This window comes from Drosophila ananassae, chromosome 2L (genome assembly GCF_017639315.1).
Source record: "Drosophila ananassae strain 14024-0371.13 chromosome 2L, ASM1763931v2, whole genome shotgun sequence".
NCBI lineage: Eukaryota > Metazoa > Arthropoda > Insecta > Diptera > Drosophilidae > Drosophila > Drosophila ananassae.
The window spans coordinates 9,219,663-9,244,273 of record NC_057927.1 but is presented as its reverse complement, the minus strand read 5'-3'; the positions used below and the strand labels follow the sequence as shown (position 1 = coordinate 9,244,273).

At 43.0% G+C, this 24,611-nt stretch overlaps 6 protein-coding genes and 1 long non-coding RNA gene across 8 annotated transcripts; 4 read left to right on the top strand and 3 right to left on the bottom strand.

Annotated features, from left to right (window-relative positions):
• Positions 1–243: 243 nt before the first annotated feature.
• Positions 244–4,948, bottom strand: LOC6500856 (farnesol dehydrogenase). 2 transcript variants are annotated; one of them, XM_001954009.4, is made up of 7 exons: positions 4,739–4,947; positions 4,515–4,680; positions 4,325–4,451; positions 1,524–1,659; positions 1,010–1,451; positions 518–878; positions 244–463 (listed from the first exon to the last, which is right to left on the bottom strand). In XM_001954009.4, the coding sequence occupies exons 1-5, from the start codon at positions 4,874–4,876 to the stop codon at positions 1,275–1,277; spliced, it is 744 nt and encodes a 247-aa protein (XP_001954045.1). In that variant the 5' UTR covers positions 4,877–4,947; the 3' UTR covers positions 244–463; positions 518–878; positions 1,010–1,274. The 2 variants fall into 2 exon arrangements, with proteins under 2 accessions (XP_001954045.1, XP_044570066.1); XM_044714131.1 differs by lacking the exons at positions 1,010–1,451; positions 1,524–1,659 and having other exon boundaries at positions 4,739–4,948.
• On the top strand, positions 1,653–2,415 carry LOC116654572. The gene is made up of 2 exons (XR_004309799.2): positions 1,653–1,982; positions 2,052–2,415. It is a non-coding gene; the product is annotated as an uncharacterized LOC116654572 (long non-coding RNA).
• A 7,769-nt stretch (positions 4,949–12,717) lies between the features above and the next one.
• On the top strand, positions 12,718–13,873 carry LOC6499731 (WW domain-binding protein 11). The gene is made up of 3 exons (XM_001954008.2): positions 12,718–12,859; positions 13,094–13,633; positions 13,705–13,873. Exons 1-3 carry the CDS (start codon positions 12,774–12,776, stop codon positions 13,871–13,873), a joined length of 795 nt encoding a protein of 264 aa, XP_001954044.1. The 5' UTR covers positions 12,718–12,773.
• Positions 13,874–15,017: 1,144 nt separating this feature from the next.
• Positions 15,018–18,212, top strand: LOC6502634. The gene is made up of 2 exons (XM_001954007.4): positions 15,018–15,200; positions 17,527–18,212. Exon 2 carries the CDS (start codon positions 17,572–17,574, stop codon positions 18,064–18,066), a length of 495 nt encoding a protein of 164 aa, XP_001954043.1. The 5' UTR covers positions 15,018–15,200; positions 17,527–17,571; the 3' UTR covers positions 18,067–18,212.
• Positions 18,213–21,090: 2,878 nt separating this feature from the next.
• Positions 21,091–22,096, top strand: LOC6499732. The gene is made up of 2 exons (XM_001954006.3): positions 21,091–21,287; positions 21,493–22,096. The coding sequence occupies exons 1-2, from the start codon at positions 21,255–21,257 to the stop codon at positions 22,003–22,005; spliced, it is 546 nt and encodes a 181-aa protein (XP_001954042.1). The 5' UTR covers positions 21,091–21,254; the 3' UTR covers positions 22,006–22,096.
• A 903-nt stretch (positions 22,097–22,999) lies between these two features.
• Positions 23,000–23,520, bottom strand: LOC26515064. The gene is made up of 2 exons (XM_014911889.2): positions 23,410–23,520; positions 23,000–23,350 (listed from the first exon to the last, which is right to left on the bottom strand). The coding sequence occupies exons 1-2, from the start codon at positions 23,437–23,439 to the stop codon at positions 23,021–23,023; spliced, it is 360 nt and encodes a 119-aa protein (XP_014767375.1). The 5' UTR covers positions 23,440–23,520; the 3' UTR covers positions 23,000–23,020.
• Positions 23,521–23,916: 396 nt separating this feature from the next.
• LOC6500855 lies at positions 23,917–24,476 on the bottom strand. Its single transcript, XM_032449716.1, has 3 exons — positions 24,417–24,476; positions 24,201–24,356; positions 23,917–24,148 (listed from the first exon to the last, which is right to left on the bottom strand). Exons 1-3 carry the CDS (start codon positions 24,474–24,476, stop codon positions 23,930–23,932), a joined length of 435 nt encoding a protein of 144 aa, XP_032305607.1. The 3' UTR covers positions 23,917–23,929.
• Between the last annotated feature and the right edge of the window lie 135 nt (positions 24,477–24,611).

Here is a 24,611-nt window from a genome sequence, read left to right as displayed (position 1 = left end):
TAACTTTTTTCTTTATATATTTGGTATTTTTCGGTATTTACATCAGTTGGCAGCTCTTTGAAGCTGGCGGTTTAAATTTGAAAAAATTCAACTAGACCCATTCAACCAATCGATATTAGCAATTTTTCAAGCCAATAATCGTTATTTTATTTTCAGAAGCTAGCAACGAAGCTAGCTTTTTTAGCTGTCATTGTAACTGGAAAACACCCAAATAAACAGTGAAAGTTCTTCAGAACGAAACAATTTTAGTAAATGCAAATATTTATTTTATATTTTTAGCCAAACACAGGTAGATGCTAGAGAAGAAGATCCAGGCGTCCAAAGCTCAGACTTCTAGTTCCAAGGGGTTCTAAGATTTAAGGGCAGTGCCATACTCTACTTGAAGATTGTAGACGTCTCATGGAAGCCCCTTGATTTGCTTCCATTGGAATGAACTTCTTATTTCGCCATTTTGGCATAAGGCCTTCAAAGATCAGAATAAAATAATGGTAAGAAACGCTATTTTTGGCATACTCACATTAAACAGATGCTAGAGAAGAAGAGCCAAACTTAAAGACTCCATTTTCTCGATGTTAGACAGGACTTTGCAGCTCAGATTTTCAAAATTTCAGGACAGGGAAAAATCTACGCCTCAGGCAGAAGAAGTCTCTTGAAGACTCTGCCAATTACAGGCCCTTGACTGGTTTGGGAATCTTACCATCTTGGCATAAAACCCGATGTGGTTGAAAATGGGATAACTAGTTCATCTCCTTCACAACTTTAGGGACAATCGAAGGGATACAACAGGGAATCCTCGCAGTCCAATTCAGCAGCAGCTGAATTGGAATCCGAGGATTCGTGAAATCCAAGGGTCCGGCAAGCACCTGGAACTGAATGCCCTGGAAGCAAAGGAAATATTTGTTAGAAATAGTATATTATAATAATAATTTTATTATTATTAAATTATTTATAAATATATAATAAATATGAAAAAATAAATACAAATTTAATTCTATTTCTGCGACCTTACCTCGGCACTGCTTCGACCAGACTGATGAGAGTTGGGCAGTAAAGTTCCAAAGTTGAAAAATTATTGATTCCATGGCTTACTTAGCAGCATTTTTTTCAAATAAAATATTTTTATAGGCTCCCTCGTAAATATTTGTAAAGGAATAAACCCTCCCGTGCCCATCCCTGGAAAAAATGACTTTTTCGGCGAAGCTCTGACAAATTTAATAATTTTACATTCAATCAAAGAAATACATAAATCAATGAAAGTGCCATTCTGAGATGAGTTAATTGACCCTCCGCATCTGCTGTAGGATGATGTCCTCCACCTGGACACCGTCGGGGGTGTTCAAAGCATACACCACGGCCTTGGCCACATCCTGCGCCTGCAGCTTCGGCAGCTCGGCCACCGCCTGCGAATAAACACTGAGGAAATCGGTGTCCACCATTCCCGGACAGATGCTCTGCAAGGAGATGGAGGAGGAGGTGGCATGTTACGTGTGGCCCCTCCGGTGTGTGCACGGCATTTAACTTACCGTTAATTTAATATTTAATTTGAGAAAATGTATTTCCTGGCGCACCGTTTGGCAAAGGGCCGTAATTGCATGCTTCGTGGCCGGATAAACGCTGAATAAGGGCACCGGCACTTCCGGAATCCGATGTCCGAGAACGCTGTTGTTGTCAAATGTCCGTGGAAAAGGAAAAGTGAGCGAGTGTGGGTAAATAAAGTCAATACAACGGATTGGAGCACTTAAAAGCAGCAACAACAATAACAATGCCGGGCCGGACACTTGCCGGCAAAAAAATGACGGTCCGCAGCTGACGGAACCTATAGACCCTGCACCCACTCCGCCAACCACTTTGCAGGCCTCAAAGAATGTGTGCGGATGTCCTGTTCCTGTTTTCTGCATCCACCTGCCTGCATATGTCGCTGTGCATTTTGTGCAAACATTGCGTAAACTTCTTTTAATTCAACGCTGGCACTTGCAGAAAATGTAAGTTTTTAAACAAAATCTTAATTCTAATCGAACAAGAATATGCTCTCTATTTTCCCCACCAATTAGTTGCAAGAGGAACTGCTGCCAGAGTGTGGTTTATGAAGGGACTCCCTCCCCACTTTTCTTCGAGTGCATAGAAGGGGATTCGACGCGCTGGCATGTCCTGGAGGCCAGGGATATTAATGCAAACAGCTGCCGACACCGCCGCAGATGCTGGCCTTCCAGCCGGCATACCCCTTGCATTTTTTAATTAATTAAGTCTTAATATTATTGCACTGACATTAAGCGAAATGCATATTGACGCCACGCCCCCCGGGGCTAACGCCCCCAGAAACGTCACACGCTCATTAGCAACGCCTCAGTAAATTTTTGCAGCTCTGGATTGTCTTTTCCTCGCAACACGGCCAAAATAAATACATTTTCCCATTAATTAACGTTTGGCGAAGTTCGAAGTCGCATTTGCCCGTTTCGCTGCGAACGCACAATTGTATTCGTTTGCGGACAATACGCTTGAGTTCGGCTCCTGCTCCGGCTCTGGCTCCGGCTCATTATGCCGGAAAATGCCGTGCATTTACTCTACGGTGTGTCTATAATACACTTCCATGTTGCATCTGCCGGTAAGGATGTGTTAAGCTGCGGGAGGCATGGATGTAAGTATGTGACAACGGCGCTTAATATCGACATATGTATTTTTGCCTTTAATTTTGCACGATAGGCATTCTGGCATCCATTTAATTTAAAGTTTCAGCTGCTTTGAAATGATTTCAAAAGAATTAAGATTGCTTCAAACACATAATATTCATTTAAAAACCAGTCGGATTCTTTTGAATATTGGCTTGTTGAGAAATATTGGCTGATTTACACAGAAATGGGAAGTGGAAGGAATCAAACACGTCCACACGCCCTCCACTTCACGCATGTCTGGGTCCACCCACAGTGCGTATACGCAATTATTCAATTTTGCCTTTTCGGCCGTGGGGAGCAAACGGCCATAATTGCTATCTGGGAGAGTGTGTTTGTCCACTCAAGTAAATTTCATTAAAATTAAATCAATGCAATTTGAAATTAAAGCCATAGCGCAAATCAAACATGCGGCTTAATGCGCAACATTTTTGATTTTAAATGCGGTGCGCATTGGAATCCATGAAATAATAAAAATCACATCATCATCGGCCATTGGCGATTGGCGATTGGCGATTGGTGCTCTGGCAGTGCTGGAATGCAAAATGCAAATGCAATACGCATTCGGCTTAATGCAAAATACTTAATTATGTTGAATAATTGAGTTGTTGTTGTTCTTATTATTGTTGTTGTTTGGGCAAACACATTGGCGATGCAAAGCTTTTAATGCATCGCCCACACACCGCAACACCATTGCAACACGGATACTAGTACACCAAAAAAAATTGCTATGAAAAATGGCTAAAATGTGTTTAACATTTTAGTCTGCTTGTCTGAGAAATAGTATAGGTTTATTTGCCTTAAAAGAAGAATACTCTTCCGATTCGCAAGCCTCATAATTATTTTTTCGAGTACACCCACCTACATGCCATATGCAACACCAAGAGAGCACACCCCTTTGCTTTCTGCATTTAAATATCAATAAATGTTTGTGTTGTTGGGCTGTTTGGTTGCCGCATGGCTTTTAATTTAATTTAAATAACGCGCCAGACCTCCCGCACCCGCCCCGCCCCGCCGCTGCCCCCTCTTTGAATGCCGTATTGCAATATGTATGCAATATGCATGCGCTGACCAACACTGAACACTGCAATTGACTGGCCAGGGCGGCTGCATTGTTTGCACTTTCATTAAGCCCCGATCGGAAATAAACCCAACCAACCGCCCAACCCGTCCGGTACGACATAATTTGGTAAATATTTTGGCACTCAAGGCAGAAGCTGCTTTTGGCCGGAATGTTTGCCCAGCGCAAGCAAAACTATAAAGCAAATATGTATGCGAAATGATTTACCTCCAACTCTATCGGCACGAGTCCTGTATGTGCACAGCTCCTTTGTGTGTCCGTGTGCGTCCTAATTTCGGTTTGAGCCCAATTTTCCCATTTTAGCTGTGCAAACATCGCCCTCTGTCCCCCCCCTCCACTGTGCATTGTCCTGGGTGTTTGCAGTTGTGCTAATTTTCCAGCTGTATCTAATTGTTTCGAGTCAATAGACAATGGACTGTCATGTATTTCTTATTCGATTGATGGGCAAGCACTTTCAGTACAACACCAAACACTTTCAATAAGTTGATGGCTTCATTGATTTCGTTTAAAAGCTTAAATATTTGGGCTGCCAATGGGCTTGGTTCTTACAACTTGGGGATCTGGACACCTGTCTCACCTGTTCATAACCACAATGTGGCCACGTTCTCCTCCCGCTGCCATCTGCTTCAGGGCTTCCCTCAGGCAGGTGGCCGTGGCCACCACATTGGTGTCGAAGAGCTCCTTGATGTCCTTGGTCGGTGACTCTGGACCCCCAAGGTAAAAGCTTCAGTTAGTCCCGATACTACTACCTTCTTTTGTCAAGTTACCGCTTAGGAAATTGGCCTTCAGGATGCCAGCATTGCAGATGACCACATGAATGGCGTGGAACTCTTCCCGAATCCAGGCAAAAGTGCTTGTCAGTTGCTCCTCATCGCTAAGGTCGCACTGACGGGCATGGATCTTGCCATCGCCGGTCACTTGGTCGCTCAGGGCCTAATTTCAAAGGGTTCAAAGAATATCCTTTTCGGTGATATTTGTCACTAGTTCTTACCCTTATGAGCTCCACTCGTCGGGCCAGTCCCACCACTTGCATTCCGGCGTTGGCCAGTTCCACGGCTGTGCTGGCTCCGATTCCCACGGAGGCACCGGTGACCACCGCCACCTTGTTGCGCCAGTAGAAGTTTTCCATCTAAAATGATTTAAAGAAGGTTGCTGAGATAACCACACGTCTGTGCGTTCCAAAGTCGACTGACAGAGGCTGGAACTGAAGGCCTTTCAGTGATCGGTACTTCAGACGAAGCATCTGGAAGCGCATCACAGTGGGACTAAGACGCTGAACATTGAGTAAAATTAAATACAGTAATTTTACTTGATTTCTTATTGTTTTGCTGATGAAAGTGTACTGTAAAAATGTATCATAAAAATAAATCATCTGTTTGTGCTTCCCCAATGCCCCATTTTCCAGAGGCGGCTTCTTTTCCGATTGAATGGATCTCTCGGATCAGGGGGCACGCGCTGCGACAGTTTGGATTTAATTGATTGCAATTTACTTTCCGAGTACTGGCATTGTGCGGCTGTAGTTTGCAGTTTGTAGAATTTTCCTCGTTGCACTTTACCCCGGCTTACCCCTTGGTCTCTCCCTGCCAGTTTTCCCATTCACGGAGCATTGCACTCGTTTGCATTTCCCTTCCAGCTTAAGCTGTACATATTTTCAGTTTTTTTCGGATTTTCTTTTGTTTCACTGGGTTTTCCTAGTTGGGTTTTGCGGATATTTGATACGAAATGAAAAATCTCATTTCGCTTTGCGGCTTTGGTTTGTTGTCACTAATCTCTCGAGCTGACACTTGAGGATTATTTTCATATTTCTATTCACAAAACAAAGACCACAACGATTGGGCCTCCAGCTGGGGGCGGGCCGGAGACCTCTTTCGCCAGTCATCGACTCTAAGTTCCCTCGAGAGCTCTTGGGTCCTCAGGGGTCCTGATTTATTGATTGAGAGGCGCATACGTCGCATACGACCACCACATCCGAAATTTAAATTTAAATTTGGTGTAGAAACCCGAAATATTTATTCATTTTTCTCAGCAATATGTTTTAAAGTCCCACTTAGCTTCTGCATCCAGGTCGAAACGGGCTCAAGGTAATTATTTAAATCAAAATATCTGATCAACAATTAATATTCATGTGCAATTCTTATTCAGTATGTCCTATCAAATGGCCATCCGACCATTTGTCATTCGCAAAACAGACAAAAACATGCATTATCGATAATCTGCCATAACATATTCCATTATACTTTGATGATTTTCCATCAACGAGCCATGAATATTCGCATTTGAATTCGCTTTCCAGTTGAGCGGCTTGCTCGGAGCCTTATCGTATTTTTGTAATTACTGGCCACAAAAAAGGGCTGGGGCTGGGAGGGGCTGCCTGGGCCAAAGTCACTTGGATGGCTTCTTGGACTCATGGCTCAGTGAGTGTGCTGGCAAATCAAAAATCAACTTTATCTCGGCCGGCCGGAGGTGGGGGAGAAAAGTATTTGCATGTCAGTCGAAACTCAAAAAATGCACTTAGCCTGGATTTTTGGAACGAGAGAACGTTTTGGCCTGTTGCAGTTGACAGCCATAAAATGCAGGTGCATTTGGAGTCTTTTCTGGCTGAATGACTGCAATCGGGCAGGAGTCAGGCAATTGTTTCGATTGGCCCGGCCATAAATTGTGGTACAGTTGTCCTGGCTGTTATTTAACAGCCGGCCAAGCCATGCAAATCAATTGGCCAACAAGCCAGCTAGCGGGCAAGAAGACTCTGTCGCACCGAGGCGACACAATTTATGGGCCATAAACTGAAATTGGCCAGGAAGAATGGCCCGCAATGGCAACAAGTCTTGGCTGTGGGGTCATCAAAGTGCCTGGCCCACAGACAGACAAATTGTAAATATTTTCCCCGGCTCTTAGATAGTTTTTGCAAGTCGGCGTCCCTTCCAAATGAAAATTGATACAAAATTGGCAAGCCAGAATGTTTTTAGTGGGGAAACAATTCAGTTTTTTTTTTTCGCAGCGGGTGTTGAAATGTGTGTTGTGTTTTCTTTATTCGTGGCTGGATTTCAAATAAATGAAAAGCTTGCGTCGTGTCGAAATTTATTGTTGCATACTTTTCGGCTCAGCGCCCCGCACCGTGGCATGCAAAAAACGAACCGTGCCCCCAGTGCAGCGGGGGCGGAAAGGAATTCTCTGTGAATACATGTGTAGTCCAAGCCCAGTCCCCACTCCGCTCTTGTTTATTTTTCGGTTAAACCCAAATATGCATTTTTCATGGCCTCACTGGGGCTTTTCTCCCGCGAATGCTGTTCTTTTTTAATTGCAATAAAATTTGTCGGGGCCAGAAACTTAAATTGCATTTACCAGCATTTTTGGCAATTAGCGTTTACATTTTTATTACGACCACGCGGCGTATGAGCGATAGGGCCACGTGGCGTAGGAGTGATATCCGACTCCCGCCGTGCGGTCTAAATCGAATATAAAGCTTTGGATACAAAAAACAGTGGCCACATGAAAATACTCGCGGCGAGTGCAAACAAAACGTCCAATTAAATTAGAACAACTTTTCTCTCAAGCCAAAGCATTTAATTGAATTACCCCACCTTTGCATCCTGTGCGAAAAAAAATGCAACAAAAACCTAAAATAAAAGTTGTAAAGTCTGTATATTTAAGAAAGTTTTTGCCTGCCTGCCCAGGCACTTGTTTGAATAAACAGAGTTTAAAATTGAAGTTGGATAAAGCATTTTAAAACTTGTATTTTTTGGGCTGTGAAAATGTTTTTATTCGTGGGTTGGGTTTTTCAGCAATCAATTAGCTTAACAAGTCTTAAATATTATTTTTATGAAAAACAATAACTACAATAACTATACAATTTTCAGACACACAATAGAGCCATCTAAATTCGACAGGGCCACACGCAGTCCTCCAAATGTTTTGCCACACGACTATTAATCAAAGACTGACACAATGATTTAATTAAGTGCCACACCCATGACACCACCGAGTCGGGGCAGGTGCTTGTTGAAAGACAGCTCCAAAACTTTTTGTTGGAATTTTAAAGCACCCAGACCAGCCTGACAGTTGTCAGGGCGATGACGGGGCACAGAATACGGTTCTTCGGTTCAGAAAGCCCGAAAAACTATGCCGGAAATTTTAATGCGAAATTCCGGTGATGGTGCTAACATGCTTTTGTTTTTGGTGATTTTCCCCACCGTTCGGCAACATCCAGACGAAATTTTGATTAAATTGAAATTTATTTTAATTAAACAAGCGTCGCAAATGTCTCATTTACGCTTCAATGACACGACACACCAGATGGGCCAAGAGCGAGCTGGTGGCAAAGGCTAGAATGTGGCCTTAATGTTTTGCATGTTTTGTGGTCTACTGAAAATGTGTTCGTATGAGGTTAGTCCTTTACCTTCATCCATTTCCATTTTGCATTCTGCGCTCCCAGACCCGCATAATTTTCGAGTTGCTACCCAAAAATTAGTTGCCAACATTTAAAGTGTTCTTTTTTTGGGAGCGGGTGGCTGGAAGAACAACAACTGCAATTACATATATTAAATGCTCGTCCGCCCAAAAGTATGCTAACCATTTGTGGGTGGCAGGGCGACACATAAGCCGCGCTTAAGTCCAACTAATTAGCCTAAATTTGTTAGGAGGCTACCGAGCCACCTGATAAGTGGGTACCAAAGCGACACTGAAGGGTATCCTTGGGCATTTAAAACTCCTTTCAGTTATACTTATGTCCTACACAGTATTACCGATGTCGCATCTTTTTAGAGGGTACTTCCAGTTTGTTGCCAGCTTCACAGTTAAGGGCCAACTGCCATAAAGAGTTAACCGTGTTGCATTTACCGCTAAGCGGATGCACGACCACAAAACTTTTTAGGGCTGCGGGTGGCAGGTTGCTGGGTGGCGCTGCCAAGTGTTGCAGATACAGTTGGTGTTGCTACTCGCTGCTGTTGCCCGTTTTTGTTGTTCACGGCACTTTATTAGCACCCAAGCCTATTATTTGATGTTATTTATGAGAAGCAGACGTTAAAGCATTAAATGCCCCATGCCCCTCAAAGAAAAGAAGCCAAAAACATGTTCCCAAACAAAAATCAATAATTAGGTTTTTATTTTTAGTGTTATTACATGAAACCTATTAGAGTTTAATTTAAATCTTTAATATTTGATATTTGAGCCAGGTAGCCTTCTTTACCTCGTTTTTTTTTTAAGTGCACTTACAAGCCAGCTAGTTTCACCTGAAGCCTCATAAGGTAAGCAATATTATTTTCTTTTCGCGGGAAACTTTTTCCCGGCAATTAGAGGAAAGTGTTAAGAATGCGAATTCGGGCTTGCTGATGAGCTGCCATTAGGGCGCTCCTGGGTGCTGGCTGCTGCATGCTGGATGCGAAATCTAAATGTGCATTAAGCTGCAAACAAAATGGGCAACTTAGTTGGGATGCCTCCCCGGAATGCTCATTGGATTCTTCTTTGGCTCTTTCTTATTCAGCTGGGCTTCCTCCCTTTTCCTAGTTTTCCTGCTCATTTTCCCCTTGGGCTGAAGTTTTTACAGTCAGGCGGGGTGCTCGTGCATGTCGCCGGCGATCCTCGACAGAAAACTGCATCCTGCATCCTGAATCCTGCATCAGAGTCCTGCACTCCGAATCTGGACTCGGCTCCTGCCGCAGGCATAAATCACGTGCGGCGCGGCGCACAAGAAACTTTTGATTTGTGAAATCAAAAGCCATTTGCTGTGCTGCAATCAGCACAAACATTGTATGCAGCACTGGCAGTGGAAACTTTTGCTTTTTGGCACTCGTCAGATATGGATGCCGTCACCAGAAGGACCCAAAGCGGCACAGGAGCCTGGGACGCAGACGAAGGAGGAGCAGTGGGAGGAGTGCTGAAATCTTCGTCCTGCAAGTTTTTCTTGTTGCGAAAGTTTTTAATAGTTTGTTGGCGCTTTCGCTGATTTGCTGCAAAGCAAAGTTTCCATTTTTTCCTTGGCAGGACGAGAGAGTCCATTTCGAGGGAACCACCTTAAAGTATGCATTGCATGCTAAATTTCAATGGACTAGCTAATGAAGGCCTCCTGCTTCTGGCTGCCCCAATTACTCATGTTGTTGGTCAGATTATGACGTTTAAATTTAAGGTGTGCAAGATATTTCAAAACAAAACCAGAAAAATTAAAAAAAAATAGTTTCAAAAATTATAATACCATTTATAAAAACAATAATAATCGTGCCATCTTGGCATACGATAAACCCAACGTAAGAAATAAAAAATATTAAAATTAGTGTTGAATAGAAGAGACTTTAAAAGAAAGAAGAGAATCATATGGAGGAGAAGAAAGTAGCCCTGGTGCGCAGGGATCTGAAAATAAAATTAAAAAATAATATGAAAGAACCCAATATTACCATCTTGGAATACGGTCAAAGGATCCATTTATTGAAAAAACTAAAAATGTAATAAATGAAAAACAAAAATGAATAAAAAGAAACAAAGTTAGGACAATTTTTTGCGACACCCACAGTCTGGACTTCTTCATACGAAGACTATTTGATAGGGCCATCTGTGCCCACTATTACAAATGAGAAATATGACAAAAAAAAGTTGTAAATGAATAAAATAAAAATTAAATTAAAAATAGAAATGAGGAAGATAAGTTTCAAACAGCTAAGAAGCCGAGAGTCGAATGACTTTCTTTCCTTGGGATAAGGAGTATTTATAACAAAATCTGAAGTTTGGGTCCAAAAACCAAAGCCTCCTAGACTGACCTGGAATTGGGAAGTTCTAGAAAGTTCAATTTCATTGGGACGATACAGAAATTTATATATTATATAAAGAGATGTTTTTGAGTGAAACAGCAGATTCGGTTGAAACTGCGACTTCGGTTTGAAACCAGCTTTCGGTCTGGAGTTGAGAAAAAATTGTGCACAATTTTCAACCCAAGCGTTTTGTTGGCTCTGGTTTGTTCTGGTCACGGATACCAGATACCGTCGAATGCCAGACTGGCAGTCAAGCCAAGTAAACACTGTGTGTGGGGGGTCGAAGTCTCTAATTTTTCCCCTTTTTTTTGAGTCAGCCAGCGCGGAGAAGGCAACCTCGGGGCCCCCTGGCCGGCGACTCTGTCTGTCGGAGCTATGTATATGGTTGCACAATATTTTACATTTTCATGCATGACGCGTTTAATCACGTGATGCATATGATTTTTAGCCAGCCGGAGGGTGGAGGTGGGCTAGGACTCTGCTTCACCTTATATGTTCATGCATACAATTCCATCAGCATGAATTATGTTTTGCATACTTTCAGACGCTCCAGCTCCAGCTCCAGCCCCGTACACACATTAGTATGTGTGGCTTGCTTGTTTTGCGTTTAGGTCTTTGGCGCTGTCTGGCGCATTCTTGTAGCCTTGGTGCCCCCAGGCACTCGCCTTTCATCTCTGCCACTCGACTGGATTTCTTTTTTTTTATCATTTAAGTATATATTTTATTTTTGCCTCTGCCAGGCAGGCCTGTGGCTGTGGCCCACTCAAAAGTTGTGGATTAGAGCGTGTAATTTTACTAAAAAGCGGCTCACTCGCATTCGCACTGGCACACGCTCCCAGTTGCCATATTTTAAGTGTTTTCTGGTTTTTTGGACAATATGCCATGCACTGGCTGCTTTTAATTCCTCTCCTCGCAATTTATGTGCTTAACTTTCACGCTCCGCTGGCTAACACAGTCACCAAAAAATCGTCATAAAAACATACAAGTGTTTATATGTACGTAGGAGCTATTTCACACTTTTGCGCCTCCAGCCGAAAAGCTGCGGAAAATGAAAGCGAACCCGCCACAAGGACATCGCATATATTCGAGTGAATATTTATGAGCGCCAAAAGTAGGTATTGTGCTTTACATTCCGACTTTATTGTGGGGCATTGTTGTTGCCGTATTTTGGGTTTTTGGTGCAACAGTTCCAGTTAAGAACAGTAGTGACTCTAAAAGACAAACTCTAAAAGGCGAGTAGTGACTTTAATCGAGCCCCCACTTTGGCGTTAGAGTTAGAGAGTCTCGACTGTGTTAGAATACTGTTTCTGTTTCTGGTCCTTTCATTGCTGTCAGCATTTCCGACGCTGATGAGTTTATGCTTTGGGGCCATATTACTTTATTCCAGAGTATGCCTAGCCCTTGGTCATGCCCCACAGTCCCCTCGTTCTTGTGGCATTTCTACTGCTGGCACACACACTCACTCTCACACAGTTAGATAGAGCCGCCCATTCATGACTGTCATGAGTTTTCCGCAATTGATGGTCTAATTATGCCGCCAACACTAAATTTCATGACTTTGCTGGTCGGGCCAACACGCAGACGGAGGCCAGCGATGATGCGGCCGGAGGGATGTCGGTGTGGGGATGGGGCGCTGGGGAGCCTGGCTTGTAATTTAATGGAAAAACATTTGGCCCGTGGGCCAGGGAGGGCTGACGCTCAGCCAGGGCCACTTTACAGTTTGACAGCCCTTGCGGCTGGTTGACATTTTTAGCAGCGATTTATCACCATGCAGGCGGAAAGTACTAGGATATATGGAGTAAAGCCAACAGTTTGAAAGGAATACCAAATTAAGCGCAACGAGGAGAGTTTATTTGCAAATATGGGGGCTGAATTAAGACAAATATTAGAGGAAATTTTTAGATTCTCAATTTTAAGTACTGCCTTGTTAATGAAATGCTTATTATTAATTAAACTTCCACTCACTGGAGAATCGCCGTAGGGTTTCCAATCGGATGTGTAAAGCCGAAATGGTAATTACCATGCCAGAACCAATGGGGCATATCAAAATGTTCACACTTCATAATATTTGCATATTAATGTGCATATATAATTAGCTCCAAAATAATTAATGCCCGAAAACAAGAAACTTAATCGAATGTCAAAGCCCAAAACAAGCTCCTCGCTCTCTGCTTCACATTTCGAAGAATATTTGATGTGTTTTAGTCAAATCGGTTAGTTAGTTAGTCGATTAGTTTGGAGTGTGAGTTCTGCGCAGAAGGTTCTCGGTTCACAGACAAGCCTCTGAATATGTATCCAAATTGGACCATTCTGCTCCACTTGTCCCTGGCTTGTTGGGGAGCTGGTGGCCAAATATTTGCACAGCCGCTACCAAAGTAGGTCGATTTGCACGTGAGTAGGAGTGCACAACGAAAAAATCATAAGACAAAAGATTAAATATTAGATTCGAATATTAAAACTAGTTTTTAATTTATGTGAAGCTATTAATTTTTGTAAATAGTAACTATTAGCCGAGAAATAATTTTCTTTTTAATGATATTAGCTTTCCGTGCTCCTCCTTTAATGAGTGTTGAGTGGGTAAATCTATTGAGTAAACTATTTGCTTACAGGAACCATGGGGCTTTCGCCATTCAACGGGCAGAGGGCCAGATGATTGAGGAAGCTGCCTTGCCACAGCATCTACAACAAATCACGGGAAGCGAAGCGTTGGCGCCATTGTTGCTCAACTTACTGGGCCAGAATGTGCCGAATTGGCAGCAGCAGCAGCAGCAGCAAATTCAGCCACAACTACAGCCCGCCACAAATCAACCGCAACCACCGCAGGCACAGTTTTTTGTTTACAATAAAAACTCTCCGGCTGGGAGTCAACAACCTCCAATATTGGCCGCGTTCAATGGCGTCAATTTGCAACCTGAACAACAGCAACTTCCTTTGGCCCGGGCTCCGGCTGAGGCACAATATCCTGCAACAGCAGCCGAAGGGCCAAAAATCGTTAAGGCGCCGCCTGCAGCCGTCGTTTGGGCGCCGGAATCGAGGCACCCCGGGCATAGTACCGGTACCACTATCAGCACCGCCCTGCTCCACCCGCACCACTTGAACGGCAGGCCTCGCACTGAGACTCAGATTGCTGGCACTCGGCCTCTGACGCCGTAAGTAAACACTGGCAACTGCCAAACTATATATAATCCATTATTTGCATTAAACAATGCATTTTAATTAGCCCACACCCGACGCCGCAGTTTGGCGGAAATGCAGTGCCAGCAAGTTGCCCGGAAGCTGCCAAGCCCCCAGGCCTAGTCCTGGGCTGCACACCCACCAGTCCGCCGGTCACGAACTATGAGACGATCCCGCTGCTGAGTGCTACGGCCCTTAAGGCGTCAGTTGGTTAAGTTTTTAATTAAATCGCTGGCATAATTAATAAAGATGTGCCTAGAAGAGGCCCAGGCGAGTATTGCATACTTTCAGGATGCCCGATCAAGTATGGGTATGTGTGCTTAGACTGTGTGAATGTGAGTGTATCCAGGACATGCATGGGAGTGCATGCAATTTAAGCAGAATGACACCAACAGCTGTGCCAGATTAATATTTGAAAGAGGAGTAACGTCCATTTAATCTGGGGCCTTTGGTCCTATAGAGAGATAGGTAGTCTGAAAAACAAAGAAAAAAAAAAGATCGATTTGAAAATAATATTTTTAAAGCCTTAACAATTTTTTGGCTGGCTATGGTACTTTTGGGTAGAAAAGAGAATTGCCTGTAAAAGAGGACTTCTAGGAAGTAACACCTACTCCTCCATTACACTAAATACTTTCATGCCCATTAGTTATCTAATATTTCTGTATTTTATCTGGCTGAGTTTATATACCTTAGGTATATATCCATATGATATAAAGAACTGTCTTTATGAAGAAGCATCCAAGTTTTAAAGTTTTTGTTACCCAACAGTAAATCTTAATCCCAAAGAATCCACCAAACCCGATTTAGACGTCACACTCTCAGCCAGGAATCTTTCCGAACAATATGTGACTTATCTGTCATCGCAGCTCCATCCTGTTGGGGGAGCGGTGCGCACTGAGTCCTGAATCCTCTGCTGACTTCTCGCCCTCTTCATCCGTCTGTCACAGATCCCAACATAAAAGTAAAACATGCAACTAAAACAATTTCTAAAAATATACGAGAACATATCCACAAACATAAAACATGCAACACGAAAAAACCGCACCGAAAACACTTCACGTTGAGTGCGACTCGCAAATTGTGGGGAGTCTGTCGGGGCAGTGAGAGGGATGGAGGGAGTTGCAGGCAACAAGAAGCAAAATAATAAATAAAAATCCACAAAATGTGTGTTTGGCGAGGCGACGAGTCTGAGGCGAGGTGTTTTATACTTATTTTGTACTTTCCGCAAGTGTTCAAGCGGGAAAACGAAAGTGCTGAAGTGTCGGCCATTGTTTTTGCTTTGTCAACGGGACTGCAGCAGTCTGCGGTGGCAACAAGGCACCTACAAAAGATACTACAACTTCCAGGACATCTGCCTAAATAGTATCACAGTAATCCTAGATTCAAGTTTCTAAAAACATTGTTAAAATGTTAAAGGTTTCTTCATAAAATTTGGTTCATTTCCCATTTTCGTAGCCTTTCGACAATCAAACTGAAATTGGATTCCGCCGCGGCTCTTGTGGATCTGGCCCCTTGACACCCCCCTTCTGAGGTCCTGCAGATGTGAGTAGCTCCTGGTCCTCTCCTCTTCTCGTTGTCATCGGCACTTCGGTAGACATTTTATAGGGCACCATTCGACGGGCTCTAATTTCATGCACGCATAATCAGGGAGCGTGGCTAATTAAATTCTAAACATTCGCCGACATCATCATCACTAAAAAATGTTTTATACGAGTATACAGGCATCTCCCCACGCCCCTGTCCGGATTCTTTATTCCCCTTTTAGTTCGGGGCAGATGCCCCATACCATCCCGTGCCCAATCTCGAGCTTGTGCTTTGTAATTGCAGATCCTGGGCTGCGAACACGCCCCTATGCAAATGGCACAATAGCTGCTGCTTCTTCTGTTGTCAAGGCACTGAGAAAAAAGTGGTGTATAGTTAAGTAATATAAACTAATGAATTCATATTAAGACCAGAAAGATGTAGATAAGCAGGTTTCTTACTCCTTCTCAACCTAATAAGAACTGTCTAAAAAATTGTTCCAAGTGCAATTGCTACTCCATGTTGTTGTGCTCTTTGTGCCCATCTGCAGCCTCATCCCATCTCATCCTCATCGCATCTCGTCCTGACGGCTTTTGAACTGCCTTCGTTCGTCGTTGTCCTTGTCGCACTCTAAATTAACCGTTTCGTTACGTCAGCGCTGTCTTTTGTGCGTTGACAGTAGCGATTGTTGTTGCTGCTCCCGAGCTACCCAGCTACCGAGCACCGGAGTCTTGTTTAGTTGCAAGTTTGTATGAGGCAGCCGTGCGTGCCGGGCGCCTGGCAATTGGAGCAATCAGCCAGCTCAACTCTGCTCTTAGTGCCCCCACTCCCCCAGGTTCCCCCAGACAGGACTCTGATCCCTCGTGCCCCCCGGAGCACTCAGCTCCGCTCTTCGCAGCTCGGGAGACAGTTGGCTTTGTCTTGTCAGCTGCTCCCTGATTGGCATTTACAATTAGCGAGCGGGTAAATAGAGAGCTGGCATGGAATTGCACAACTTCTAGGGCTAAGATAAACCCAAAAAAACAAACTAAATTCGAGGATCGAGGATGGGAGGGTCTTTGCTGGAAAGTGCATCCTAATTATTCTAATTGAACTCCAATAACTCCACTAAGTGGGTTTCTTGGTTTGGAAACAAAATAGTTAAAATAAAAGGACATTACATACATAGATCTAGGATGGCGTAATTGCCCGAAAGTATGCAACAACACACGCACCCCCGCAACACGTACTCGTATACTCACACACAGGTGTGTAAAGGTGTGCCTTTGTGTGGCATTGGAATAATGTACTCTTAATTTGTTATGCGTGTGTGATTAATGATCCATGCATAACGATAACTTTGACTCATTACACCTGCTGATTTATCGCTGTCAACGGGCGGTCCGCAGTGTGCCAGTCCCTGCCACGCCCCGTCTGCCATGCACCACACACACACACTAATGCACTCACCAACACAGACACATGGAAATGAATTTTGGATTCTGCCACTTTCGCTTAATCATTTCGCAATTAGCTGCCATTGTTAGTGCATTTGCAATGATTAATCGGCGATAATGCCAAGATTGGAATTATTTAACAATGAAAAAGAATTAAAATTAAAATATTAAGTGCATCAATATGGATAGAGGAGCTGCTTTAAAAATTTCCTCATTTTACGCTGGCTGCCGTTGAAAATTCACAATTAATTACTATGAGCTTTAATGCTTCTGTTGTTGTGCTTTTACTTTTAATTTTTCCAACTTTTCCGCTTTTTCACTTTTACTATCTTTTTAGCTTTTTGCCCGCTGTCGTGGCACTTTTCACACTTTTGTGGCCTTTGGCTTTTGATGCATGAAGCTTAAGAGGCATCGATGGGAAGTGCAAGTAATTAATGGGCAGTGCGAGGGTCGGCGCAAGTGTTGCCCCACACATGTCCAGCACTGGGTCCAGGCTGAGCTAATGACCCATATTACGGGATTACTACTGTAGTACAGTGAGTGTGCGATTGCAAGTGCAGTGGCGATGACATTTCGAATGTGTTAAGTAATTGCGAAAATCGTCGATGAGTCGTCAGGCGGGCGAGGAAGCGACAGGCAGCGGTTAATTAAGTCTATTTGGGTTGATGGATGGTCAGGTCGACTCAAAAAACTAATATTTATGTACACTAACTAAGTAGGTGCTTGCCCGAGGGAGTGGGTCTTAATTAGGATCTTAATTAGGGGGCAGAGATGCTTAGTCTCACTGGGATGAGGTAAGATCAGATGGATATGGGTTCATTTTGAGGCTGCGGGTGATTAGCTAAGACTGACCCTGTTAATACTTACTCCACCAGTTAAACACTACACTACTAATATGTTTTTGCTTTCAGATTATCCATAAGCATCCACTGAACCCCTGGTCTAAGCAGTTTGCAATGGAAGTGACAACCGCCCAATGCACGTCCTTCGCCGTCCTGTATCTGTTGCTTCTGGCCACCATGGTGCGCCCTAAGATGAACTTCACCGTGTACGTGGACACCTTCTTCTTCCGAGCCCACTACTCGGCCATCATGATGCTGGGCTATCGGTTCGACATCTTTATGGCCGTGGTGGGCGCTCCTCTGAGCGCCGCCACCGTCTACGCTGTGTCCAAGTGGAAGGAGGTGGAGGCGAGCGAGAATCCGGCCAACCAGAAGATGATCATCACGGCGGTGGTCAGTCTATATGTCATAGTCCTGGTGTCGAATGTAATGGTCAATGGGATGGCGTTGCAGCAGGCGCTCATCCACTTCGGCCAGTGTCCTCGGAAGGCGTGGCGCATGTACGCCCAGATGGCGGCTTCCGTTTTCCAGACTATGGGTTCGGATATACAGGCCGCGATCACCACGAAAAAGATCCATAAGCCGCGGCTCGTCTATCGTCTGCACTGAACGTGTTGTAGTTTCTGAAAAACTCCGTTCAAGATGAATCCATTTAATTTTCAGTAGTCAAATTACCTGTTTCTATCCTATACCGCTATCCTATACCCCAAAAATCCTGTCAATAGCTAAATAAATTTTGAGTCTAAAGTGAAATATAAGAGTGGTTATCGTACTTCACCTTATTGTCTATAAAGGTATGTGTATTTATGGTTTTAAGTGTAAACTGGTTTTAGATATTCAGATGCAATATGCTTATAATGGAGTTCACAATTTAAATATTAGGGTGTTGTTATCAGGCATTATAAAGCCCATAAATTAGCGAATCAAATCAAGAGCCAATTAAAACGTTAAAAAATATTTATTATGAAAACAAATACAATTTATTTATTTACACTGCTGGTCTGAGGACGTTTGTATCATATTTTCATCAGAGCTCTAAGTGGAGTAAATTATTACAAAGAGGTCAATAATTTATGGGTTCTTCGGGTGACATACGAGAGGGTTTAACTTGAAAACAATGAACTTGAGGTTCGACTCTGCCAGGGAGACTGGGCGGAGCTGGGTGATGACATTGGGCGGAAAGACAAATTATGCGCCCAGTTTGTTGTGGTCAAGTTGCATATTAGATTTAATGCGATTTGCATCTGCCGCTGCCCGCTGCTGGTTGCATGGATAATGATGCCTCGCAGCCCGAGGCAAGAGTTGACTGTTTGGCTTGGTTTCGTAAGGTTTATTGGGTTTGTTTCAGTATTGGCACTGGGAGAAATGTAAGCTTACCGCTAATGTCTCTGAAATCATGAGTCCCTTTCGAAACATAGCATTACTCAAGTGCTTTTCAAGTGCATCTGTCGAAAACGATGGCATGTAACGTTTGTCTAGGCAACCGCAGAGAAATTCGGAGGTGGTGTGTAGGGTTTATGGCGGGAATCCGGGTCGGGGGCCCAGCCTCTGTGGAGGGCACCAAAGGCGCGTCTGGCAAGTAAGTAATTTTGCGGTTATATGTTGGGGCACGTTGCTTTGAGGCTGCCAACTCGATCGGCAATGTGGCAAGGGCTTCGGCAAATAGTTGAACTCAAACAGAGTCACCCAGTGGCCCCCTCCCGGTCTCTGCTCCTGGATAATTGAAATTTTATGCCAGGCTTAAGCAAAAGTAAAAATTTTGCCGTCAGCCCCTCCAATTTTTTATTCTGACGTAAATTCCCAGCAAAATGTTTTGCATATATCCGCAGTAACAAAACACACAAAAAACATTATTTTCTCTGCTGCTCGAGAACATGTCTTTGATCTCCAAAACATGTGCAAAAAACCCAAAAAAATCCAAAAATTAAAAACGGGCCAATTTACACACAAAAGGGAAAAGTGAAAAGCAAACAAAACAACTTTGTAAATATGCATATGCAAAATACAAATCGCAAACAAATTAAACGAAACAAAATGTAAGTGCTTAAAACAATGCTAAATGAGTTCTGACTTTGCCGGGGGGCCTTAAATATTTCCTCCCCCCTCAAAAATAAAACAACAAAAACTGAATCAAAAAATTCGAGAAATGCTGAAAAAGGCAGTAACAACGGGTTTCCCCGGAGACACTAAAACTTATTTATGCCTTCGCTTTATATTTTGATTACGGGGGTGGCCTTCAGCCATCAGCCTTTCTCCACTCCCACCCTCCTTTCTCCTGCCGCCTGCTGTTGCATGTTATTTGTTGTTTTTTTGGCGTGTGCGCCTGACATTCCAGAAAGAAGATTTTTGAACATGCTAATTTATTTTTGACCGGCGGGAAACATCAGCGACAGCAACTTCCCACTGGGCCTGCGAATTGGCTTGGATAAACCCAAGCCATTGACCATCGAAGCCAAGCCATAAGAATGCGGAATAATTTATCATCGACTTTATGCTACTGGCCAAAATACGGCGTGATTTGCTGTTTTATCTAAACACCAGAATTCCCCATTAGTCATTAGGAGTTGGCAGAACGATTTTTCAACAGTTCCATACTACTTTCTAGAGTAAAGTGCGGTTTAAAGAATGTATACAGAGTGTGTCTTTTATTAGGGAACTAACTATATATTATATTATAACTTTATATATTATATATTTTTTGAAGAATTATATTTAAAAAATATTGCCTCCTCTTACTGAGTATCATGGGAACCAGACAATTACTGGATATTTAACCCTGACTTAGATTTTCCACAAGCTTATCTTAATTGATCAAAAAAGTGGGTCCCCAATTAAAAACAAGCATTTGGGATGTGTTCTAATTTCGTTTTATTTTATTTTATTCGGGCACCTGTTGGTAGTTGAGGAAGATTAACATCTGAAAGACGAGAGATTTGGAGCTTTCGAAAAGTCGAAAAGGCACTGCCTGGGATTTTCCCGACGGGATGTGGCGACGGAAGTTATTGAACCGCCGCAGGATTATCAAGTGCTTAAAAGTGACAGTCCGAGTGACAAAAATTGAAATGTCAGATCATTGGGAGCCAATAAAGAGCCGTGATTGATGTGCCAATTTGTATTCCGGCGATTAACATGTCCGTCCTCTGTGAGACTGCTAATTACAGGCACAAGTTCACTGGTACAAAGCGAGTGCAATTAATATTTTTATTACGTATAATTTGGATTAATTGCCGGGCACATTCCATGAATCACATCCATCCCCAAATCAAATGTGTGTCAACACGAGCGCCTCATAGTCCAGTATCTCTCAGAATTATCAGCGTGCACGGCATCCAGTGCATCCAAACTCGATGTTGTTGCCTTCTCCGGGATCTCCTCGAAGCTCCCTCAGGTGTTCCTGACCTGCAGTTCCCTGATATTTCGTGTGTCACTCACTTTACCGGATTCCGCTGATTCTTTAATCTCGGTCTCTCGGATCCAGCATCACCTTGGGGCACTACAGATTCATATCGGATTGACGCTCGGCTGGAAATCGAAACCGGATTTGCATGCCAAAACAAAACAAATCAAACGAAATGAAATTCTTTCGGCTTTCGCCTGGCGTTTTGCTTTAAATACAAAATCGCACCGCTCAGAACATTAGACTGGTTTAAGAGCTCGATTTAAACGCATCGGACGTCAGAAGAAAACAAATAAAAATCCTTGATACTCCAGCAAGTGTGAACCACCAACAAAGTGCTAAAATTAAATTCAAGTTAATTATATAAAATCGTTTCTGTGGAGTGCATAATTTACCAAAGATGGCTCGCAAACAATCTCCCAACTCACAAATGGTAAGTAGATTCGAATGACGAATACATTTCGATACGCTTTATAAAGATCTTACCAAAAATAGTCGTCTAAAAATAAGAAAGAAAAAATATTTGTTTACATCTTAAATTCATTTTTGGAGCAGAGATAAATGAGTTCCTAAAACTGAAAGTCTTTCAAGCCATTTTTGATATAAATTTAAAATAAATATCCATCTTTCCTTCACAGATCTTTATCAGCTGCTGTTTGGCTGTGATTTTGGGCTTTTCGGAGGCCCTGCCCAGGTGGAGTCGCCCCAGGGACTTGACAGCTGCTGCCAGTTTCCCCAGCTTGGCGTACGCCCCCCGGCCCCAGGAGCCCATGACCCTCACCGGGAACTATAACCTAATCATGCCCGACTACTACGACCACCACCCGGCTGAGTCGATGCAGTTGCAGAACTTTGCCAACTTCTACGACTCCCAGATGAGCCCGGGTGCCGATCTCGGTATGGAGGAGTCGTCCCAGTTTCTGTCCAGTGCCCCCATCCAGCGGGCTCCTCAGCCTCTGACTCCGGCGGAGAAGCGGGTTCGGCAGCAGCTGCCGCACGTGGACCTGAATAGGGAGAGGAAGACCCAGCTCAAGCTGAAGAAGGGAAGCACCCAGCCCCGAGGAGCTGGCTACCAGGAATGGGACCAGTTCGACTACGATCTGTACAGCATCAATCCTGGGGTCAGCAAGAAGTATAACTACGATGCTTAGTGCGTTTTCGGCTTAAGCACCGACTGTTTACGTTTTTGTTTTTGAACCCATTTCTTTTTAAGCTCGCCAATAAATTATTTATTTATTTTAACTGCTTTTTGTTTTGAACCAAATTTGGTTGGAATGTGGCTATACCAACTTTTTATATTTGGGGCCTGTATATCTAATTGCAAATTACTCATCAACATTCACTTCACGACCAGAAACATACCAATATTATGGGCAACTAAAGCAATATTGATTAATTTTTAAATGTTAAGTGGATAAATAATTTAATACATGGTAATCTAAGTGGGTGTCTTACAATAGCTTTGCTGTGGCAAAAGATTCAAAAGATCCTTAAGCGGAGTACCTAAAATTACCCATCAATTCCGTATACATCTTCATCAGAACCGTCTGTATATAAGGACGTCTATATAGCCTCGAGCGAAGTTTCTATCTTTGCCAATTTTTACCAGATCCTTGAGGGGAGTACCTTAATCGATTTGTAGACCGATTCCCGATAAATCTGCATTAAAACCTCAAATCAAATTTTTGATTCAGTTTTTTTGTAAATATTTCCCAAGGACCCTCTTAAAAATCGGGAAATGCATGGGGTCGGCTATATAGTCCATAGAGAAGTCTCTATCTTTGCCAATTTCCTCCGGATCCTTGAGCGGAGTACCTTAATCGATTTGTAGATCGATTCCCTATACATCTTCATCAAAACCTCAGATCAAATTTTTGATTCAATTTTTTGTAAATTTTTCCCATGGACCCCCCCTTATAACTGGAGAAATGCATGAGGACGCTTATATAGTCCACAGCGTCAGGGGCTTTGCCAATTTACCAATCTTTACTAATTTTCTCCCGATGGGTCTATATAGCTCACAAGGAATTCTGTATATATATTGGTATTCGACTTCTCTTACTCGACTTCTCTCTTCTCGACTTCTAGTTTGTTGTAAAGGTTTTAAATCACTCTTCCACTTTTTGACCAAAAATATTAAACACATTTTTGTTAAAATCAATTCCTTTATTCCTGGTCTAACAGAACCCTGCGCAGTTCGTCTATTGCTTCCTGGGAAGGCTCGAAAAAGGAGCTGTCCACCACCAATTCCTGGTGATTGTAAGAGCGGCGCGGGGGCGGGCGAGCGGCATGGTACGCTGCCACAGCTGCTGCGTGGGCTTCGGGGTCGTCGCTGCCACAATTCTGGGAGAGAGATGCCGGGTAAACTCGTGGCTTCAAGCGGTGCTTCCTCACCCTGGGCACTGCTGGAAGGGATTCCGAAAGCAGTTCCCCAGTAGGTTTTCCGTACAGGTATCCGTCATCACCTTCGGCGAGAACCGCAGTCAGGGCCAGAATCTGTCGAAGGGTTAGGCGTTTGACGTCATCGGATTGGAAAACAAGTTATACCGTATTACCAAAATAATTGGCAGCCAACTTGTCTTCATGCTTCTCCCGTTCTATGGTGGCTTCTGGGATGTCTCCACACTTTGAGCTCCACTGAGTGACTAAATGTTGGAGAGTCGATTAGTGAGAACCCTTTAAAACAGCTTTAAGAATTATGCAAAACTATTGCGTCATAGTTATAGCTTCAAAGAGATTCGTGAAACAAAACCAGTTGTGGAATCACGATCATATCGAAACACACATGATATGATATGTATATGTCTTGATTTATTTCGTTAATTTTCAAACATGGTGCAGACACAAGGGCATTTATTTTGTGTTAATGATCTGCTTCCAGTAATGCAATGAAAAATGTCACTATCAATCCCAAGATAGAGTGGCGTAAATCTTGATTTGAGCCTTCTCCACGTTTTTGATAATCCAAGAGCTATAAAAGGCATATTCGCCTGGAGGTAGAAACAGAATATTTAGGAATTGTTGATTTAGATATGAGGTCGGCATCTTATCAATGACAAGATCATGCTGAAAACGTCAGGTGTTAGCACATAGTTCGTATAAGTCACTTTTCAAACCTACATCAAAAGGACACTTGTGGTACACATTGGTGTAGGTTTTGGCGATATCCGCGAAGATAATCAACATTGGATTTCTGGAGCTCTTTTTGCTGGACATGAACTTGCAGATATCGATGGTGGCGTTTAAGGTCACAGGTGTGTATCTTCGAAATCTCCGTAATATTTGTAAACTTGCCTGGAAAGGGACTGAAATTAGACCAGTATTCTAATTAACTGTAGTCTGTTACCGATGGTTCGACTAATGGTAATTCATGCATATTGGCCTTTAGGGAGATGTACTTGTAGCTCCGATTTACAGCCTTGATGTAGCAGTACTCGAAATCTACAAATTTCTTATCCACGGTGGTGCATTCAATGTTGGTAAACTCTAACTTAGAGTGTATCTGAAAAAGTACAGAGGTCTTTTAAATGACCTTTTAAATACGAAAATAGTAATTCTTCACCTGAGTTGCATTTTGTACAGTAACAATAAACCAGAGCAAAAAAGTACGTTTTAAAGGCATTTCGACTTTTCAGTGATTAACTAGAACTGAACTGAAATAATTTGGTTAGCTACAAAACAATCTAAAATCTATTACCTAAAATAAAATTCCCACTTAATGATCTGGAAATGTTCAGGCTAGAAAACAATTCTAATG